Below are 19749 nucleotides of genomic sequence, written 5' to 3'. Positions count from 1 at the left end.
AACAGGGGCAGAGCAGAAGAGAAATCTTTTGCCTGTGCAGTGCCTGTCTTGCCAGAGTCTGCAGATGAGTCTGCTGTAGGTGTGTTTCCTGCAGCCAGATATCTCTAGAATCCCACTAGGAAAATCTTCTTGGATGCCTGGAGTATCTGGGCTGTTTTCACGCTGGATATTTGTTCTAGTTTGTCCTGATTTGCCTTCTTCCTAATTACAAGGCTACTAACTCTAATGAAGATCATTTCTTGCCTTGGCAGTACACGGAATTAGCATTAGTCCGTTGCATCAAGTCTGTGCTTCTTTGGACTGAAGGCAAATTGTAGCTGACAGACTGTTTTGTAAGCTATTCTGATTTAGCAACTCTGAGCCCAGAGCTCATCTGTATGCCTGTCCTCTGCTTTTGTTCACTCATTTCGACTCTGGATGGATGTTAGCCTCTGCCTTTGTGGCAGGGAGGTGGGGAGCTCAGCAGGTAGGTAGGTGGTGATCTACCTGCTGAAACCAGCTCTCCATGGGAGCATGGTAGCTGGGATCAGAGCTGTGTGGTTCTCCTTCACCCCTCTGCTGCTGGGGAAGCCTTGGCTTTGGTTGGAAAAGACCTTCACTGCAGATATTTGTGAAGTCCATAGTGAAATGAGATAGATGGAAGAATTAGACAGTTCTTACGTTGCTCTGGGGGGCCAGTTCTGCCTTAAGTAGCTGGGGATATTGATACTAAGCGAGAGAGGTGACGCATAGCCCAACAGTAAAGAATTGGAGCTAGGATGTACGTTCTTACAAACATATGAATTAAAGTGGTAAGGTGAATACAGTTAAATAGAGGGCAGGAGGTTTGATTCCTCCCGTTGCTGTTTCTGGGTGTGAAACAATTGATTCGGTTTTATTTTTCAAAATGTACTTCACGTGCATATGTAGCCTTGGGAATAAGAATTGTTGTTGTTGCAGGGTGATGCTGGCTTAATACCTCGGATTTGTGAAGGGTTATTCAGCAAAATAAGTGAAAAAACAAAACGGAATGAGGCGTCCTTTCGAACAGAAGTGAGGTAGGTCCTGGCATGCTAGTATTTTGCTGTTTTATCAGACTTGTTTCGGTTCCTGCAACCCTGTTTCACTTATCTCTGCGAAAGGCCTGTTTTTAAGATAACTTTCCATGCTTGGCCTCAATCCTATAATTGATTTTTGTTGGCAGTCACAGTCAAAATGTGCAATACTTCTAACTTTGATCCAACGACTCTGTATTTGGCTTCATTTACCTGGTGATGAAAATGCCTTTACTACTGGAAGGCATCTTTCTTATTTTGCTATTTATTAAAGGCTAACATTAGGTGCTCTTGATCTTGCTAATGTCTGCTCCCTTTTGATTTCTTGTTTTTTTTCCCTCATGATACAAGGACACAGCAGTCATTACTATCTTCAGCCAACTTTGGATTTGCTTCCCCAGGCATTTCGTCTTACTTTCAAACTGTCTGAATATGCCTTTCATTCTCTGAGAGAGTCTTCATTCAGTCAGTGGCTTTTCTGGCCTTTTTCTTTCAGCTATCTGGAAATCTATAATGAACGTGTGAGAGATCTGCTCAGGCGGAAGTCATCAAAAACGAATAATTTACGAATCCGAGAACATCCAAAAGAGGGACCGTATGTTGAAGGTAGAAGGACTTTAAACATTTTGCACTGGATATTTTATTACCTTTGTAGATTTTAAAGTGTTAGATCTAATTGCTTGGGTTTTTTTTTTTTTTTCCTTTGAAATAAAGGTGATGGTGGATATAGAACTTTCATTTGATAGAAAAGCACTAAAGGTGAATAGCTTCATTTTCTATTTCTACTTGCTATCTCAGTTCTGAGATTACTCCACGTAAATACAATTTATCTGTAAAGTGAAACAAATTTCAAGTAATATTAAGAGATGCAATTGGTTATAAGAATTCATTGAATATGATTTATAAATCCATAATGTTTCAGATGGAGTGAAGCAATCTAGTTGGCTTAATCCATCTTCTGCCACTGGAAGTTCCTGTCTCTTGAGAGAGGATGCTTATGCACTAAATACTTTAGTAAGAATGCATATTTTCTCTTAATTTACCGTAAACATGTAAGTTTGCAGTTATTCACAGGAGATCTCATTCTTTTCCTGAAGAGTAATAAAGCACAACAATAAACACTGCAATTGCAGCATCACTTTGTAGTGATGGAAATTTGAGTCCTTTTGTTGGGGGAAAAGAAATAAATCAGGCGCATGCATGGGCATACTGAAACACTGTACTTTTCTTTAGATTTGTCTAAACATTTAGTGCAAAATTATGGTGATATAGAAGAACTTATGGATGCAGGAAATATAAACAGAACTACAGCTGCAACTGGAATGAATGATGTCAGCAGCAGGTCTCATGCCATTTTCACAATCAACTTCACTCAGGTAAAAACAACCCTATATTAATGTGTCTGTGTTCAATAACTCATATGATGATAATAAAGTACACTGCTCAGATCAGCAAATATGGATAAACAGTTGACTGTATGTTGTCTTCTGATAAGGAAAGATAGAAGTATGAAAGTGGCATTTTGGGAATTGGAAATACCTTTAACAGTAATCACATTCCTTAAAATTAACAGTGTAATATGATTACTTAGAATGACAGATTTTGAGGAAATTCAGGTTGGAAATTTGGGCTAAATCAGTTTAAAAACAAAACAACAAAACTTCTCTGTGGCCCAAATCATGGGGTAGAAATGTTGTCTGAGTGTTTTGTTACTGACTTTTCCTCTCTTACTCTAAGAAACCTATTTATATTTCTTCAATTACTGGTGGAAAGATTGAGATTGTTTTTTCAGAGCATAGTTATCTTTTAATTTAATTTAATTTTTTTTAAATATACAGTAAACTCCTAATTGCTACTTCTTTAAACTTGGAAATGGGAGGAGAATGTGACTGTAGGTGTCTGTGTGTAGAAGCTGTAACTTTAAATGTTAGTTGAAAGCCTAATAATACGAATGAAGTGCATGCAGTGCATCAGGTAAATGCCAACTCACAGTTATTGGTACGTGTGCATAAATGGCTTGGAATTGCAAATGCTACGATTTCAAAAAGTAACTACTTCTGTGGGAGTTAGAAAAAAGTCACAACGTATGCCTTTCTGTGACACCCTTAATACACGTCTTCTGATGCTCTGCTATTGAGAGTAAGTAAAATTCAGTGCCGTGGATGAGGTGATTAAATTGGATTCAGTAAGATTTCAGAATTCTGTAGCTTAATACTTTTTTATTATTATTTTTAGGCTAAATTTGATTCTGAAATGCCTTGTGAGACTGTTAGCAAGATTCATTTGGTAGATCTTGCTGGAAGTGAGAGAGCAGATGCCACTGGTGCCACAGGAGTTAGATTAAAGGAAGGCGGGAATATTAACAAATCTCTCGTTACTCTGGGAAATGTCATTTCTGCCTTAGGTAAGTTACTAGATGTTGTGCTTTATCCTCTTGTAGATTTGTTAATTGTTAAATACCGTTTTGCTAATTTACAGTTTTTTATTTACACAAGTACAGGAGTTAGGAACTAGATGATTTTTGGCATTTGGATGAGGAGCTACAGGAGATGGTTTAGTAGCGTGTGGTAGCAATGGCAATGGGAGGATGGTTGGACTAGATGATCTTGCGGGTCCTTTCCAACCTTGTGATTCTATGATTCTTTGATTCTATGATTTTAAGGCCTCTTCCAACCAAAGCCACACTATGATTCTATGAAATGGTGACCTAGAATATATTCTGTTTGAAAATGAATGAAAATGTGTAACTGCTATTTCTTTTTCTGTCCTTACATCACAGCTGATTTATCTCAGGATGCAACAAATCCTCTTTCAAAGAAGAAGCAAGTATTTGTGCCTTACAGAGACTCTGTGTTGACTTGGCTGTTAAAAGATAGCCTAGGAGGAAACTCTAAAACTATAATGATTGCCAGTAAGTGTTTTTAAATGACTTTTTTTTTTGCATCCTGATCTATTCATGCTCAATAGGATTAGCTGTAAATATTTAGATTCCAGATGCTTCATTCAGGCAGAGCATTATTTACACATTTTAATTTCTTTGTTTCTTTGTGAGTTTTCTAGTAACACTCTGCCTTTACCTGCACTCTTATACTGCTGCAAGAGATGTTCTGTAACTGTATGTGGTTTCATTATGTATATAGGAACTGTCTAATTTGTTCAGTACAATGGCATTTGTTCTGAACATTGACAGTTATGTGTCTCCAGAATTTGAGAATTTCATTTTCATGTGCAGATCTTTAAGGGTTCTATGATTCTGTGATCTCTTTCTGGGTGCATTATGTTTGGTCACAAACATAACAAGGCATTCAGATTGTATATGTGCAGTCATTAGGCGTACATAAGGGTCATCCAAATGTATGTGCCTAATTGTCTGCGTCTGCTCTGACAGTGAGCTCACTGCTGTGTTAGTCTATAACACACACACAGTGTAATGATAAGCTAATCTGACTAGTTAATCTTCAAATAATATCTCCTGTTTGTTCTTGTGATTCATTTGCATTCAAGACAGCTCTGATATTTGTGATAAATGCACAAGCCTGGATCTAGATAAAGTCTTGTAATTCTCTCTATTTACACCTCTCCTCCACAGGTTGCAGACTTTCATCCTCTGTTCTGTTTTGTTTTTAAAGAAGGGTTTGGTGTATCTAGTCAATATTAATGTGTGAATCAGTTCACTTTTCCAAAACGTTGTTTCTGCAGAGTTAGTGGCAGAAACAGCCTGGTCTCTTTTGACATTCAGTGGATAAGAATGTCATTTTTTGTTAACTTACTTTTTGAATACAGCGTTTTAACTTTGTATAGATTTAATTATTCATGATCAGTCAACCTACAAACTTCTCTTACAGCTTTCCTTTTACCTATAGGAAGCTCTGTAAGGATCACTGGATTTAAAAACCATGTATGGCATGTATTGCAGGCTTTTCAACAGATTGGGATGGGAATCTCATTAAAAAAAAACAACTATTTATACTACTAAAAATAGTATTAGGGAGGAGGGGAGGATTTGGGATGTCAGAGGTATAAGTGTGAAGTAATTTCTCCCCTGTTCCACTGTGATGTAGTTTAACTGATGGATTCCTCTTTTGAGAAATGGTTGGGCAGGGAAGTTGAGATTGTAAAATGCCTTGAACCAAATTCTGGTTCTTCACTTGCTTTGCTGTGGATGGATTTGCTGAGTCCTTACATTGCAAGGTTTTGGGGATATTTCTGAAATTGGTGCCATTTTCTTTCCAAGACTGCTCACTGTGTCAAAAGGCGATCATGGGCAGATGCTGCTTTCTTCTTCTGGCTATTCAACTAACGCTGTGCTAACATCTTTCTTGATGCTTTCTTACAGTTACATGGTTGAGTAACTCAGTGTATTCTGTGGTGGGGTGGGTGAGGAGGCTTTAAAAACGCAGTGAGCTTTCAGTGCCTTTACTAATGATTATAGTGCGCAGCTGCTTTTTCAGCTACTTTTCCATCTATTAACGATGCATCTGCTAGGCACAGCCCTGATGGTTGATCTCTTCTCCTGCAGTAACTCTACTGATAATGTGGCTGAATTGCCTAACAGAGCCTGACAGGCTGTCCAAATATGTTTGGCATGCCTTTTCTATAACTAAACACTCACGCAAAGAAGCAGGAAGATCATCTCAGGCTCTAGGAAAGGCTCTTATAAAAATATGTCTGATTCTGATATGTCATATTTTTATAAAATATTCTAGCATCCGTCCAGAAAGAGAATAATTGAGTAGGGGGGGTAGGCAGTAGATAAAGTAGGAAAGTGAATAGTGTGAACTAGAGGAAGTATAGACTGGTCCCTAGAGCATCTCTCCTAACTCAGGCAGTCTCTGCCACTAAAAGAATATTTAGTATTGTTGTGAGACTCTGGAAGGCCTGAAAATTATGGTTGCTTAATTATTTTTTCAGGAGTTTTCATTGTCTGGTTCTTTGGGTTTCTTGTTCATTTGCATCATTAAGAAGACTTCTGGTCCCTCGTTTCCAAATGATGGTCTCTTTTTAATTTGGACACCTTACATATTGTTAGGAAAATTAGCTGAAATATAGCATCAGCGCTTTGATTAAAAATCCATTGCGTCTCCTTGTTGAGTTGCCTGTAAAAACAGTACTCATTTTCCTAGTGCCTCAGATAAGGAATATTCTGCTTGCTGCCAGACACCTGCAGCTCAGCACAACAGATAGATTTGTAAATGGGTGACAGAAGCTTTTCTTTTGGTTTGTTTTTCATATGTATCTTTTGCTTAAATGCTATTTAAGTTACTTTCAAAACTTGGAGTACTGTGTTTCTACCTGAAATGACTTTTCCATTGGATTATTGCATTGATCCTCTATAAAATAGTTGGTGATTTTTTCCACTGTTCATGTAGAAATTCACAGGAGCCTGTGAAGTATTTATACAGGATATTTATGCTTACCAGTGGGTTGTAAATACTACGTATGTTAACTGAAAGATTGCTTTACAACTCTTGATTGTTGGACCTAATTATTTAAATTACTTAAACACAATTATAGTGCCATGAAGGCAGTAGAACAAAATGAAGAACTGCAACAAATTGTTGTTGTAGTGGTTATGTATTTCTGTCTCTTCATCCATGTTAACTTTATCAGACTTAAAATATAAACTAGCTTTACTAAATGAAACACGTGGTGCTGGATAAACTGTTTCTGATTTCATCTCCTCAGCTATTTCACCTGCTGATGTCAATTATGGAGAAACTTTAAGTACACTTCGCTATGCAAATAGAGCCAAAAACATCATCAACAAGCCTACTATTAATGAAGATCCTAACGTCAAACTGATCCGTGAGCTGAGAGCTGAAATAGCCCGATTAAAAGCCCTGCTTGCTCAAGGGAATCAGGTTAGCTTTACTTGAAATTTATGTGTAATTTTCCTTGAGTTATAACATCTATTTCTAGAATGTAATGAGATAATTATCTTTCATTATATTGATTTGAGTAAACAAGCTCTATGAGGCTATGAATGAATATTATTTTACTGATTGAATCAGTTTCCATATGGCCAGCAGATTACCTCTTTTAACATGAGGGGGAAAAATTATCAATCTCAAGCTTTTAGCTTTCTCTTAATGTAATCAGGCCTTGATTGCAGTTTGCTGGGGAACAGGTACTCAACTCAGCGCAAGGAGACTGAACAGAACGTATTTGCTGTGTCTATCCTGATGGACTGAAGAAGTTCATTAGCTGGTCTCTCAAAAGTAGCAGAAGGCACGAAGTATTTATGATGACCATGTTCCTACATTTTTATGTTGATGTGGGTTTGGGTAGCGTTAGAGAGCATGTCGTGTGCTGAACGTGCAAAAGTACTTTCAGTTGTGATGGAAGAAAAGGTTTATATTTTTTACTGGCACAGACTGAAAACTCTCCTAGTTAGATTTATGTCTCGGGTAGGGGAACTGCTGAGAGGCCCTGCCTCTTTGAATTGACAGTTCTGTTCTTCCAGAAAACATGAGCTTCTGCCAATGTGTGAATGTAATAGAGAGCAAAGAAAACAGGAATGATATATCAATAATCCAAAAGTACTAAAAGCACAAATCTTCCATATTTCTGAGTATTCTGACCTGGATTTATAAAACTTGCAAAGTTTGATACTGACTGCTTGTTTAACTTTACTGTTTCTGTGGCAACAGATGATGGTTATGGTGGTGGTGATCATGAACACAAATGCTATAATTACACCTGTTAGACACAGGAGGTTAAAATAGCCAAGTTAGGCCAGTGGTTAAAAACTATATGGCTTTTGGGTATCTTTTACTATGAGAAGGGTTTCTCAGCTAGATTGTCTGAACAACTGTTGTTTCATTCTAAAGTATGCTAGTTAGGCTTGAGCTTCTGGTGCTGAGTCGCCAAACTACTCGATTTGAAGAGTTAAAGAATTAAGGAACTGAGACTGAGCAGAGTGGAAGACTTTATAACAGTAGGAATGATTGCCAGAACCACTCTGCCCAGTGCAAAGCTTCTACGTACTGGAGGGAGTAGTCCGGTATATTTTATTTACTTATGGGGCTGTACAGAACGAAGCATACTTTCTGTGTTTTGTTTTAATTATACAGAATGCTGGTTTGCTTTAAAACACACCTTTCGTTGTGTCCTCTCCCTCTCCACCTGTATTGACCTGCAGAATTTCTCTTCTGCTCAATGCTATTTTTTTGTCTTTTCTCAGTATTGGCCACTCTTAACATTTGCTGCACAGACTCGGTTAAGCTTAATTTCTCCTCTGTTTCCAGGATGATGAAACTGAGCTAACAATAAGGAATGTACAATTGCTCAGGACATGCGTCTCTTCTAAATAATGCCACTTGGGGCTGCTAGATTTAATGCCTGAGCAAATGTGATTTGGGAAGACATCTGAAAGGATACTCTATGATTCTATGATTCTCTAGATTTATCTCCAGAACTGCCTAAGTTTATTTTAGATAGACTGTGCATTGTGAAATGTCGGTTCAGCATAGGCCTTTTCTTTATGTAAGTTTAGTACTTCAGCTAGATTTCATGCTATAAAACATTTGCTGAAAAAGGGAATGGGACCACAGTATGAAGCAGTAACAGGTATTCTGGATGATTGAAGCTGAACTCTGCTTTGCTACAGACAATTAGAAGACTCCTCTTGGGGCTGAATTATTGTTATATTTTTATACTTCTCTTGTATTCTTTAGCAGAGAAAAATGAATGTTTCTTCCCTAACTTGTCTGATCACTTTGAGTTTTTGAATGTGTTAGCGAGGTAGATATAGCACAGACGCTTTGAAGATGTAATGCTTTGTCCTAATTCCAATTTGTAAAGTAGTGGATATCACAAAATAAATCTGGTTTGGCTGTAGGATGTGATAGATGGCTGTATGGCAGACAATAGGCAATTTGCTTAAGTTAATTGAATGTGGGGTGGTTAGTAAAACTGCAAGTGATGTTATATATGCACAATAGAATATAAATCCCTCCATAATTTCTTCTGTGATCTTCCTTTATATTCCCAGAATACTGTATTGCAAATGCTTCTGTAGATCACTGAAGATACTGGTTACTGAAATGCAGTGTTGAATTCAGTGTGGGAGGTCATATAACAATGAGTACTGCTTCTGCGTCTATAGCTTCCTTTTCTAATGCCTATTATCTTATATACAGTTTTTAATTGCAGGTAGGCAGTACAGATATGTCATACAGCAAAGTCGTTAAGTGTTGATGCATAATAACTTTTCATGTCTAACAGGAATATAAATTCGGGGAATTATGTGTTATAATCTTGTCTGGTTTCTGTGTGGGCGTATTTGTGACAACATGTAAACAGAAGGAATGAAATAATGCTCCCAAACTGATGATTTGTATTGAGAATATCTGCTTTGACAACACTTTGATTATTTGGAGAGTTTACAGTATTTTAAGGTAGAATGACTTATGTTGGAGTGTAAAGTATTTCATACTAAATATCAAAGAAGGTGAACAGATAATTTTTCAGCTGATTTTGCCAGAATTGTCTTTTTTTCCCTTCTTTTATTAGCCTGATACTATTTATTTTTTACAATTATAGATCGCTCTCCTGGATTCTCCAACAGCATTAAGTATGGAAGAAAAGCTTCAGCAGAATGAAGCAAGGGTGAGTTATCTCATACATCAATTAAAAAACAAAGAAATGGAGTAAAGGGGCGTTGGTGCCACTGATAGCCATTTATTTTTATAAACATGAGCATTAAACCATTAAAAAACAAGGTATATTAGTATGAGCCATATCTACAAAGTACACTTTGGATTTATCCATAAGCCACGTTTCTGCTAGGAATGCATTTTACAGCTCTGTGGTTTACGCAGGGATCCCCATTGTGTTGTGCAGTATACTTTAAGTGGAACCTGCAAAGGAGTGATATGAGCCTTCTGTTGTAAATGTATTTCTCATATTCAGACAAGGCTTTTAAAACATTTGAAATGTGCTTTTATTTTAGTGCACAAAAAAAAGCCTTTGTCTAGGTGTAGTGAGCAATAAGAGCTGCTGTATACACACTAATTAAAGTACGTTATTTGTACTCTGGCAGTAATAGCTGCTTGTCCTGCTCAGGAGTGTTGCCCTCTGTATGGAAAGCATACCGAGCATGTTTTATTATCTTTTCTCAACCTCATTAGAAGGTTACTTGATTGCTATTTAACCTAATCCCCGCAGACATGATTACTGAAAAATCTAAGTAGGTATTGCAGTGGTTGTAGCTTTTTTCTAAGACTTGAATGAATGCAATAATATTGCTTATGCTCAGTAAAGACTTTATCACCATATTTAAGTTGTGTGACACATATATGGTAGCTTTAATGAGTTAACTTGTCCTTATGTAAGAACAATTTCTGAAAAGTGTTCTGATGTGGTGAATAGACTTATGGGCATTCTTAATAGTTCTCTTCAGCCTTTTCAGGCTTTTTTTCCTGCTTTAACATTCTGACCACCAACACTGATGGTGCATTGAAAAATGTATTTACTTTTCTCTGAATTCTTGAGATAGAGGTAGAAGTGAGATAAACATGTTTATTTCTTCTTGATTCATTTGCATTTGAACTGCAAAGACAGCTGGGGTGTAGCTGCTGGTTGTAAATAGGGAGGTCTTTGTGGGAACTGTGAAGACCCTTTTTTTTTTTTTTTTACTTGCAGCAAATTTTTGTAGGGACGTAGCCATAGTGATTTTCATCATTCTGCACTATGAAGTGGATTTAAATAATAAATGATTGTGTATGTTTTTAAGTCACTGTATTTAATTCATGTGCAGAAATCAGCTGATATCAAAAACTGAGGCGTGTGTATGCATGTGTGTGTATATACATGTGTGCGCGTGCACACTTATATGTCATGTGATAATGATTCCAAGTCAGCCCGAGCTTTTAGGTCAGTCTGCCCAAATTGCTTTCTATACAGTGCTTTTTAAAAAGCCAGAAGGGATCTGAAATGAAAAGAGCCTTTTCTGGTGCGTATAAGTTGCCCTTTGAGATGGGCATCTTGGTGAGTAGGAAAGGCAGGACAACACTTCTGTGTTGATAGGCAGTGCTGCCCCTGTTAGTAACACCTTTGCAAGCAGACCCTGACTTCAGTTCTGATTTCAGCTGAGAGATTTCTGTCATGCAGCAAACTTAGCTCTGCATCTCATGATGGCTCCCTGCTGCTGCTGCTTCTGCACGCCCTACTCTGTGATTTCTGGAGTTTGTTTTGGTCGGAATGTGTCTAGCTCAGATGAGGGGAAGAAGCTGTTGTGGTTTAGTCACTTACTGAAGGAGCAGTAGCTCTCTTTTAAATATTGGAGTACTAAACTTTACAGAAAGAGTTGCACAAGTATTTCATACTTGTCTAAGAATTAATTATCATGGACTTCCGCAGAGATGTGATTTTTCAGATATTTGCTCTCATTTACAGGTGCAAGAACTGACCAAAGAATGGACAAACAAGTGGAATGAAACCCAAAATATTCTGAAAGTAAGACAGATACATTCTTTTTCAATGTGGCATTTGAACTAATCTTAGAGTTTTTCCTTCTTACAAATCTTTACTATGTTGAATATTTCCTTTTTACTGCAAAGAAAGACAGCTCGGGCAAGGGCGATTGGCTCCCTTATCCCCCTGGAGTTTGTGTTGCACCCATAACTGCAAATAACCACCTTTTATGTTGTACTGGATATCTCAGTGAAGGTGTTGCATAGAAGATATGTGTTTTTGCATTGGCCTTCAGATTTGTTTCAGTCAGAAGTAGTTCTTAAAGTTGGAATAACAGCTTTCAGTTGAATATCTTCCAGTAGGTCTCCATCAAATAGAACAGATGGATCTGAGCTGAGTCCCCGAGCACTGGGATTTTTGCAGCTCATTCATGTAAGCTGGCTTGAGTGCAGTTGTTATATGACTCCAGAATACTTCTGAAGCAGTTAAATCCACACAGTACCCTCTTGCATTTAGCAGTTTTAGTACAGATCCCAGAGGGCAACTTGGTGATTTCCATACTGTGTTTTTTGAACAATGTAGTCTAATACAGTTGTCTTATCTGCATATATCTTCGCCTCTCTACTGTCCAGTTGTTCTGGTAGGATTTTATGTTGGCATGTGGCTCTTGAAGATGGTATTTTTACGTGATGTTCTAATGGGCTACTTCACAATTCCATATGAGTGCACACAGAAGAACAGTTCCCACAGTTTGGTTTCCACAGAGTGCACTCATGTTTTTGCCAAATGTTTTAACTATTCTGTTAAATAAAAATTTGGAAAACAAACCATAAGCTCTCATGACTTGCAGTATATGCTGAGAACACACTTATTCAGAGTGTGATTCAAGCAAGCATGTAGTATTTTTAAAAATTCTCCTTATCACTGATCTGAGACCTGTTTTTGTAGTTGATTTTTGCTGTGAATCGCTTTTTAATTGTGTTAATTTTTATTTTAAGTTCACCTCTGTGTCTTTTATCTGACTTGCAAGTAAGTCAAATGACTGTGCTTAAAAATAAAGCAGAAAGAGCTTAGAGAACAGAGCAGGACTGGAAGCTGCCTAGCAGATGGCATGACAGAATGGGCTGTTTAATGTCTGTCCAGACACTGAACTGGGAATTACCGCTTGCATATCCCTCAGATACTTTAGTTCCATTTTTACATTATTCCTCTGTTTTGTTATTCTGAAGCATCTATGCAGATATACTTCTATATAGAACTATTAGTCTTCTCTTTACTCTGGTGTGGATTGGGGAGTTCCATGAGAATTGTTGAGTTCTATATAGAGAATTGGTAAATTCTAGTCAACTGTGAAGTGAACGTGATGCAGCTAGCCTGTGGAAAGTCTTCTTAGCTTAATGTTGGAAATGTGCTGATTCTTCCGTAGATATTGCAGGGTTGTACGAAGCATTGATCTGTTAATTGAACAACTCAAAGAAACAAGGGAGAGCCCTGTTTGTTAAATAGCCAAATATAAAAGCTTTCAAAACACAGAAGCTGTAAGTCTGCCCCACTGGTACCGAGCTTTCGTTAGTTTAATTCATCCAGCTTCTGTATTTTGCACTCCTATATGCTGCCATTTGAGCATATTACTTTAGCATATTTCACTTCTGGGTTAAAAGCAATTGAAACTTTCTTGGCCCTGAAAAAGAACTGAAAATCTGCAAAAGAATTCCTGATTTTACTGCTTTATTTTACAGCATTTTGCTGAGGCTATCTGTATTTTTATTCCACTTGTTTAACAAATCTGGAGATCACTGCCAGCATGTGAGTGGGAAAGGGCTATATGGAGGCTTGCCAGGCTGCATAGGGAAAGCAAGTTTTAAACTAGAGAAAGCAATATTTCTTGTAACAGGCTCCTTCCCTGGCTTTATTTCTTTATGTATATAGATACGACTTCTTGAATGCACAGGTCATACAGATTGCTTCTAAAACTTGAAGCCCTTTTAGAAATAATACTGTGCTCACATCATTGCGGTCACAGCTGCAACTTTTCCATGCCATTCACCAGCAGCTTTCAGAACATTCTTCATTAACGACCTTAGACTGTCATGTTTGTCTTTAAAAGCTGCTTCTCTTTACCTTCTTTCCCCTGAGTAAATAAGCGTGGTTTGCAGGAGATTGATGCTGACTGTGTGGAGGAGTCTGGTAATTTCTTGACTGTGCGTTGTTCCTTGGCTGTGTGATTTGAGCTTGGTTAAATGGTAATTCTATCTGGGATACCTTTATTGAAAGATTGTTTGAACTGAGCGTGAGCAGGTGAGGCTTGTTTGTGGTCATTCAGTGAAAACTTAAAAGTATTTAACTTTATTTTTTCTACCAGAACTACACTAGGACAGACTAATGCTGAATTCATTCTTTTCTCATCTCTTTGTGATTGTTCAGAAGTTGAAAAAATTGTTCCAATTCTTCCAACTTGTTCACACTTCAGAGATACTTTGAACCTTGCTTTATGTGTTTCCAGCAACAACTAAATGCTACCTTGTAAATAATAAAGCAGAATGGAAAATTCTGTCAGATAGGAAGAAAGAACACCTTGTGGAGGCAAGTTTCTGGTTTAAAAAATATTTGGCAGCTTAAATGATTTCAGTCAGTACTGTGCCACAGGTACAGCTAACATGCACATCCCAGCATTCTTCCTTATTTCTGTTTGTGGCTTTTAACATGCTTATGCCCCTTTGCCATTTTTTCTCCATGTAGTTGACCCTAAGTTACAGTTTCCATCACAGGATGCGTTATCAGTTTGAGGATGTTCTTCTATCTGTAAATGTTGTCAATTCTGAGACTAGTGCTGGATCTGTATGGCTGAATGCTTGTATTGTCTGTGAACGTTGTTTATGAACCATATGTCCTGCTGCCTGACTGGACCCGTCCTGGAGCAGTGGTGGTAGTGGTGATATTGTACTCTTTCTTCCATGCATTTGGAAGGATCTCTTTTGTAGTGAGACTGTCTGGGTTTGTATGGAGTCTGAACTACTGCCAAATCACATCCAAAGCCAAAATCCTCCCACTATCATGATGCAAAGATTGAGATACCGCATCCATTTTTAAAAGGGTTTTAAAAGGGGTTTTAAACTTATGCTTATGCTCATGAAGTATCTGTTGCTGTAGCATGGCAGCTGCTTGGAGTCGTTATGTGTCTGAAGGGACAAGCATTGTTTTGGGCAGTGAAGTTTATCTTCATCCTTGACCTCCTCACTGTAATACAGTATGACGCTCTAACATTACTGACCTAGTAGTAGATTCTGTCCTCTATCCCTCTTTTTAATTGAAGGGAGGATATTGTTGTGAATAGTAAGTAGGGAGAATGATGCTTAGCATTAGGTAAAATACTGCATTGAAAAGCCAAGTGATGGTGTTGATTTAAAGGCCATAGGCTTTGGGCTGTTTCCTCAACCATCATCAGCTCTCACAAGAATTGCACCATACAAAGCAGCACTGCTGTACCTCATTTCTCTGTCTCCAGGTGTCTTGCAACCTCAGCACTTAGTTAACTCCAGGATTTTGATTCTTATGTTGCCCTCATTGAATCTGTTTGCTCTTTGTTTTTCTTTTTCCCTTCCGTTAATGTTCTTCTATGCAGATCCCTGAAAAAGAGGGGGAGGGAAGAAAACTTACTTGCTCTTTAGTGTAGACCTTTTTTTTTTGTTCTGTGAAAGATAAGTCCTGGGGCCTGTAATTCCATTGGAAGATTTGTAAGATGTTGACGTAACCTATCCAACATTCAATTTTTCTTTCTTTGAGGTTTTAATTGGTGCAAAACTTCTTTAGATGTGACTACGTGTGTTAACATAGAATCATAGAATTGCTCAGGTTGGAAAAGACCTTAAAGATCATTGAGTCCAACCATGACCTAACCATACTACCCTAACTAACAACCCTCCACTAAATCATGTCCCTGAGCACCACATCCAGACAGTTTTTAAACACATCCAAGGATGGTGACTCAACCACCTCCCTGGGAAGCCCATTTCAGTGCTTAACAACCCTTTCTGTAAAGAAGTGTTTGCTGATATCCAACTTAAACCTCTCCTGGGGCAGCTTGAGGCCATTTCCCCTCATCCTGTCACTTGTCACCAGTGAGAAGAGATCAGCCCCATTTTTTACTGGCATCATTTTGCTGTCTTTTGAGCAAATTCCAATTGCTTTCTTGTAACCTTCAGCAGCTTCTTATATTAATTTTTAAACGTTTACTCCTTTATATAAATTTCTACTGCTCTTTCCTCTCTGTCTTTTAAATTTCTTCTCCCTCTTACTCTTTGTGGAGAGATTGCTATAGTAGATTAGCAGTGATAGAGATTGGATAGTATTTTTAGCTTTTTCCTTCTTTGGTGCATATTATTCTTACCTAGTGTTGTTTAGATGCTCTTCTGCGTGTTTGTGTGTATATGTTACAGTGAATTCAGAGTTGTGTTTTATTTCATTATACTGTTGTTTGATTCTACTTGTGTCATTAATGTTCTGTAGGAGAGTTCGACTGGTGTCAGAGAATGCAGAGATCAGTCTTCCCAGAGTCTGAAAGGACAGAGGTCTTTCCTCTGTGTGTGTGTGTGTGTGTCTAATTCTTATGATCAATATTTTAAGTAGTAGCTGCTGCTTCTGGCTTTGTCCAGTTGGACTGAGTGGCACAGCCTCACATCTGTCAATAATACTAATTCTGCTGCAGTACTTGACTGCATCGTGTAAGTACGTTATTGATCACTGCTTATTTGACCTTTTTCACACCCTTTGGTTGAGTACTAGCTAATAGTACATTTTCATGGCTTTAACAATTGGTTTTCTTATGTAAGGACGTAAGGAAACTGTTGCTAATAATGTCCATTCCCAAGTGTTAAAAACCCACAAACAAGAGTAGATGTTACTTAATTATTTTTTAAAAATTTATACTTTAACTATGCATACCTCTTTTGAATGAGGTAAAGAACTCCTACATTGCTATGATGAGTGAGTACAGACTAACACTAAGCACTTACTGTGGTAGACGTGTTCGTCTAAACGGGCTCTTTAAGAATTGTGGCTACATCCACTGAGGACATTGGGAAACCAAAACTGAAAGAAATTGTGTTCCTCTGGATAAAGTGCAGATTAGGGTGGCAGAAGCTAATAGATTTTGACTTTAATCATTTCCTATCCATGCTGGCTTACATACTGAAGTAAACTCTGTCAAGAGCAGTCCATTGTGCTCTATATAAATTCTGCATTAGTTGGCACTTCCTTGCACATTCAGATAATATATATTTTTTAACCCCCGCTGCTGGGTGATATTTAAGCACATTTATCTCCATTCTCTTGCCTATAAGGCTAGACATACATCACCATTTCCTGTTTTATGCCACTTTGTTAGTTTACATTAACCTTGACTGTTTGGGGTCCTTTTCCTCTTCTCAGTTGTTTTGTATTTTACCTCAGCACTTTGCCCTTTGAGCGTTTGTTTTCTGCATTCTTTCCTTTTCCTTGAATTGGCCTCCAATAACTCCATAGCTTATTTCTGTGCTTTACTCACTTCAGCAATTTAGTCATGTTAACTTAAATCTCGTCTGTTCTGACTTAATACGTTTGCTCATCTTTATCCTCACTGACATCTTTCTCAGCTCCATCTTTCTCTGCAGTGACTCTTACAAGGAGAGGGGCAGCAGGTGGGGATAAAACAGATTGAAGGGCTTCTCCCTTATTTGAACATGCTCAATCCTCAAGTGCAAAGGGCTCTCAATTAATACCTGTAACTTTCACATAAAATCCTCCTGTCTGCTAAATGCACTTAGTTACAAAGCAGAGATGTGCAAGTTTTGGGTTCTTGAAGAACAAACTCTAGGTGTTTGTTTATTTTCCTAAAGTACTTTAACATCATTGGTTAATGATAGTTCATGTCTCATAGTGTGCTTCAGTAGTTATAGCACTTCTCCCATTAATTACTTTTGCAACCAGTAAAACCGGCGTTAGGAACATAATGCATAATGTAGTTGTCCTAGGTAACTAATGAACAGCTGAACACATACTGAGTACATGTGAGTATATAAGAATTATAACAAAAACAACAGATATTTGTAATCATTCATATCACCTCAGTTATTTTACTAGTAGGTACTGGGAGATTGCATGTTAAGCAAGTTTTCACAAAATATACAAGTATAAGATTTAATCCTGCCCTCAGAATGTGAACTTGTCCGAGATTTCTTGGCTGTGTGCCTCTTAAACACAGGCCCTAAAATGATTCTGATGATGAAAAGAAGTTACAGGAATGGTGTGTATTTATGTACAAACTGATGTATGCATGATACTGTATTTAAACTGTTCATTTTCAGCTTTGGCATATGTGTTTATTTGTATGTTTGGCAGGAATAACACTTGTTAAAGATTTTTTTACATAGCAGGAAGTGAATAATGTTTGTAAAATTGTTGCTAGTTAGACATGTCGGTGTTGCATTTCGGTTAGAATGTGCAATTTTGGCTTTGCCTAAAGCCTAACTGTATAGTTTCATTGACACTTAAATCTGTACTTTATTTAAGCAAATTTTATTTGTTATTGTATAACTTCTACTTATCATCTGTACTATTCTCAACACGCTTTCAGTTTTTGTTTCATTTTTACAAGCTGTGTCTCCTGCATGATGTTTTTAAGGGTGAGGCTTTAGGATCACTGCAGCATTAAAACAGGATCGAGTGCCTATGAAGCATTTAAGGCATGCTATTCCTGAATTTCCTTTCTGTTTTTGATGAGCTGATGGAACAAATGGAATGCCACTTCTAATTCTGAGGTTGGTTGTTTGCTCAGAGCACCTTCTCTACCCAGCAGTTACAAAATGTCTGTACGTACCTCAAGCTGGTTTTGCATGGAAAGGTATCAATGCACATTTGCATTAAATAGCCTCTTACATTATGCTTGGTATGGCTCCCTTCAGCTGGCCTGTGAAGGCTATGAAGAAGACAAGATATTAAGAAGGGTTTAGAAGAGTTGGTGTTAATTTTTCATGTCTGTCTTTCTCAGTCAGAAATCACGCATTAAGAGAGGTTCTTTTCCTCTAGAAGCCTGTTAAATGCGGTACCTGTTCCTTACGCTAGATGTCACTACAGATACAAAAATCAACTGCTTCTCCATGCGTAATTCAGGTTTAATTCAGATTTAATTCAGATATTTTAAGGCAAAATGATTTGCAGTATCTTGACTTTCATTGCTGAAATACTAAAATAAGATTATTAGAATGCCAAAACACTGGGTTAGGAGCAAGTCCTGAAGAACTTGAGAAACTGTTTTGACAGCAGTGTTTCTGAACAACAATTCACAGGTGGGATGATGCGTAAAGTCATTGTGCACGTTCAAGATTATCACAGTTATTTGTCAGTATCTTTTTCAAATTACTGTATATCTAAAATGTTTGACAAATTACTTCAGTTAAAGCCTTAAAAATATATTTATTTTCTCAACTTGAAAGCTCTGATATTTTAGAGATATTGAAGAGCGGGTCCTGGGAGAGATGATGTCTCTTATTTGACCAGGTAATATACTGTGGACATAGATGCAGGGCATTTAACCTCTGCTTTTTTAAGGAAGTTGTTTGACAACAAGGAGATGTTTATAGTTCTCAGTCCTGGTATGACATTTAAGCACATCTCCTGCTCCCAGAGTCATGATATCTAATATCTAGTTTAGCTGTCACTTTGACCAGCGTTTGTTTTCTGATACCTAGCCCAGTGCTTTGGTTTTGTTTACTTATTTCTAAAATGTAGCTGGCAGTAGTTGTGGTCCACAGAGTCATATGGACTTTTTGTTCTCTGGAGCTTGGTTCACAGAAGCACACAGGAAAGAAAACATACTTATTATTTTCTCTCAGTGTGATAAAATGAATATATTTACCTGCCAGGATCTTAATGCTGTTAGTCAGCACACAGATTTCTGCTTTGGTATTTCAGTTTGGACAGAGATCATCCAAAGATTTTTTTTTCTTTCTTCTAGCCTTTAATAGACTATATTTTTTTGATACTATATTGCTGATTAGATGCCATTATTGAATGATGATTGCTGCTTTACTTGACCACCTCCCTTCCTTAAATTTAGGTTAGTATAGACTGAGAAAGTAGAAAATAGAAAATTCTATAAAAGCTAACAAACAAGAACTTTAAAAAGGAATATGCAATTGCCTTGAGATACATGTTGCTTTTTCTTTAAGATAGTAGCTTTCATTGCTCACCAGTGATTTTTTTTTTTTTTCTTTTTAGTGCTTTGCCCACAACAACACTGGCTTGCTGTTGTAAGAGAAAGGGG

At 37.5% G+C, this 19749-nt stretch overlaps 1 protein-coding gene across 16 annotated transcripts in view; it reads left to right on the top strand.

Annotated features, from left to right (window-relative positions):
- Positions 1-19749, top strand: part of KIF16B (kinesin family member 16B) — a 134675-nt gene that overhangs the window by 21247 nt on the left and 93679 nt on the right. For 15 of the 16 annotated variants that reach the window (XM_040697799.2, XM_419330.7, XM_040697800.2 and 12 more), the window contains exons 5-12: positions 940-1037; positions 1531-1640; positions 2268-2410; positions 3270-3438; positions 3814-3945; positions 6720-6895; positions 9579-9644; positions 11433-11492. In XM_040697799.2, coding sequence (XP_040553733.1) covers positions 940-1037; positions 1531-1640; positions 2268-2410; positions 3270-3438; positions 3814-3945; positions 6720-6895; positions 9579-9644; positions 11433-11492 — 954 coding nt within the window. Of the gene's footprint in view, positions 1-939; positions 1038-1530; positions 1641-1748; positions 1794-2267; positions 2411-3269; positions 3439-3813; positions 3946-6719; positions 6896-9578; positions 9645-11432; positions 11493-19749 lie in introns of those variants that run through there. The other variant, XM_040697791.2, reaches the window with a different exon arrangement.

This window comes from Gallus gallus, chromosome 3 (assembly GCF_016699485.2).
Source record: "Gallus gallus isolate bGalGal1 chromosome 3, bGalGal1.mat.broiler.GRCg7b, whole genome shotgun sequence".
Taxonomy (NCBI): Eukaryota; Metazoa; Chordata; class Aves; order Galliformes; family Phasianidae; genus Gallus; species Gallus gallus.
This window is presented reverse-complemented; position numbering and strand designations above follow the sequence as displayed.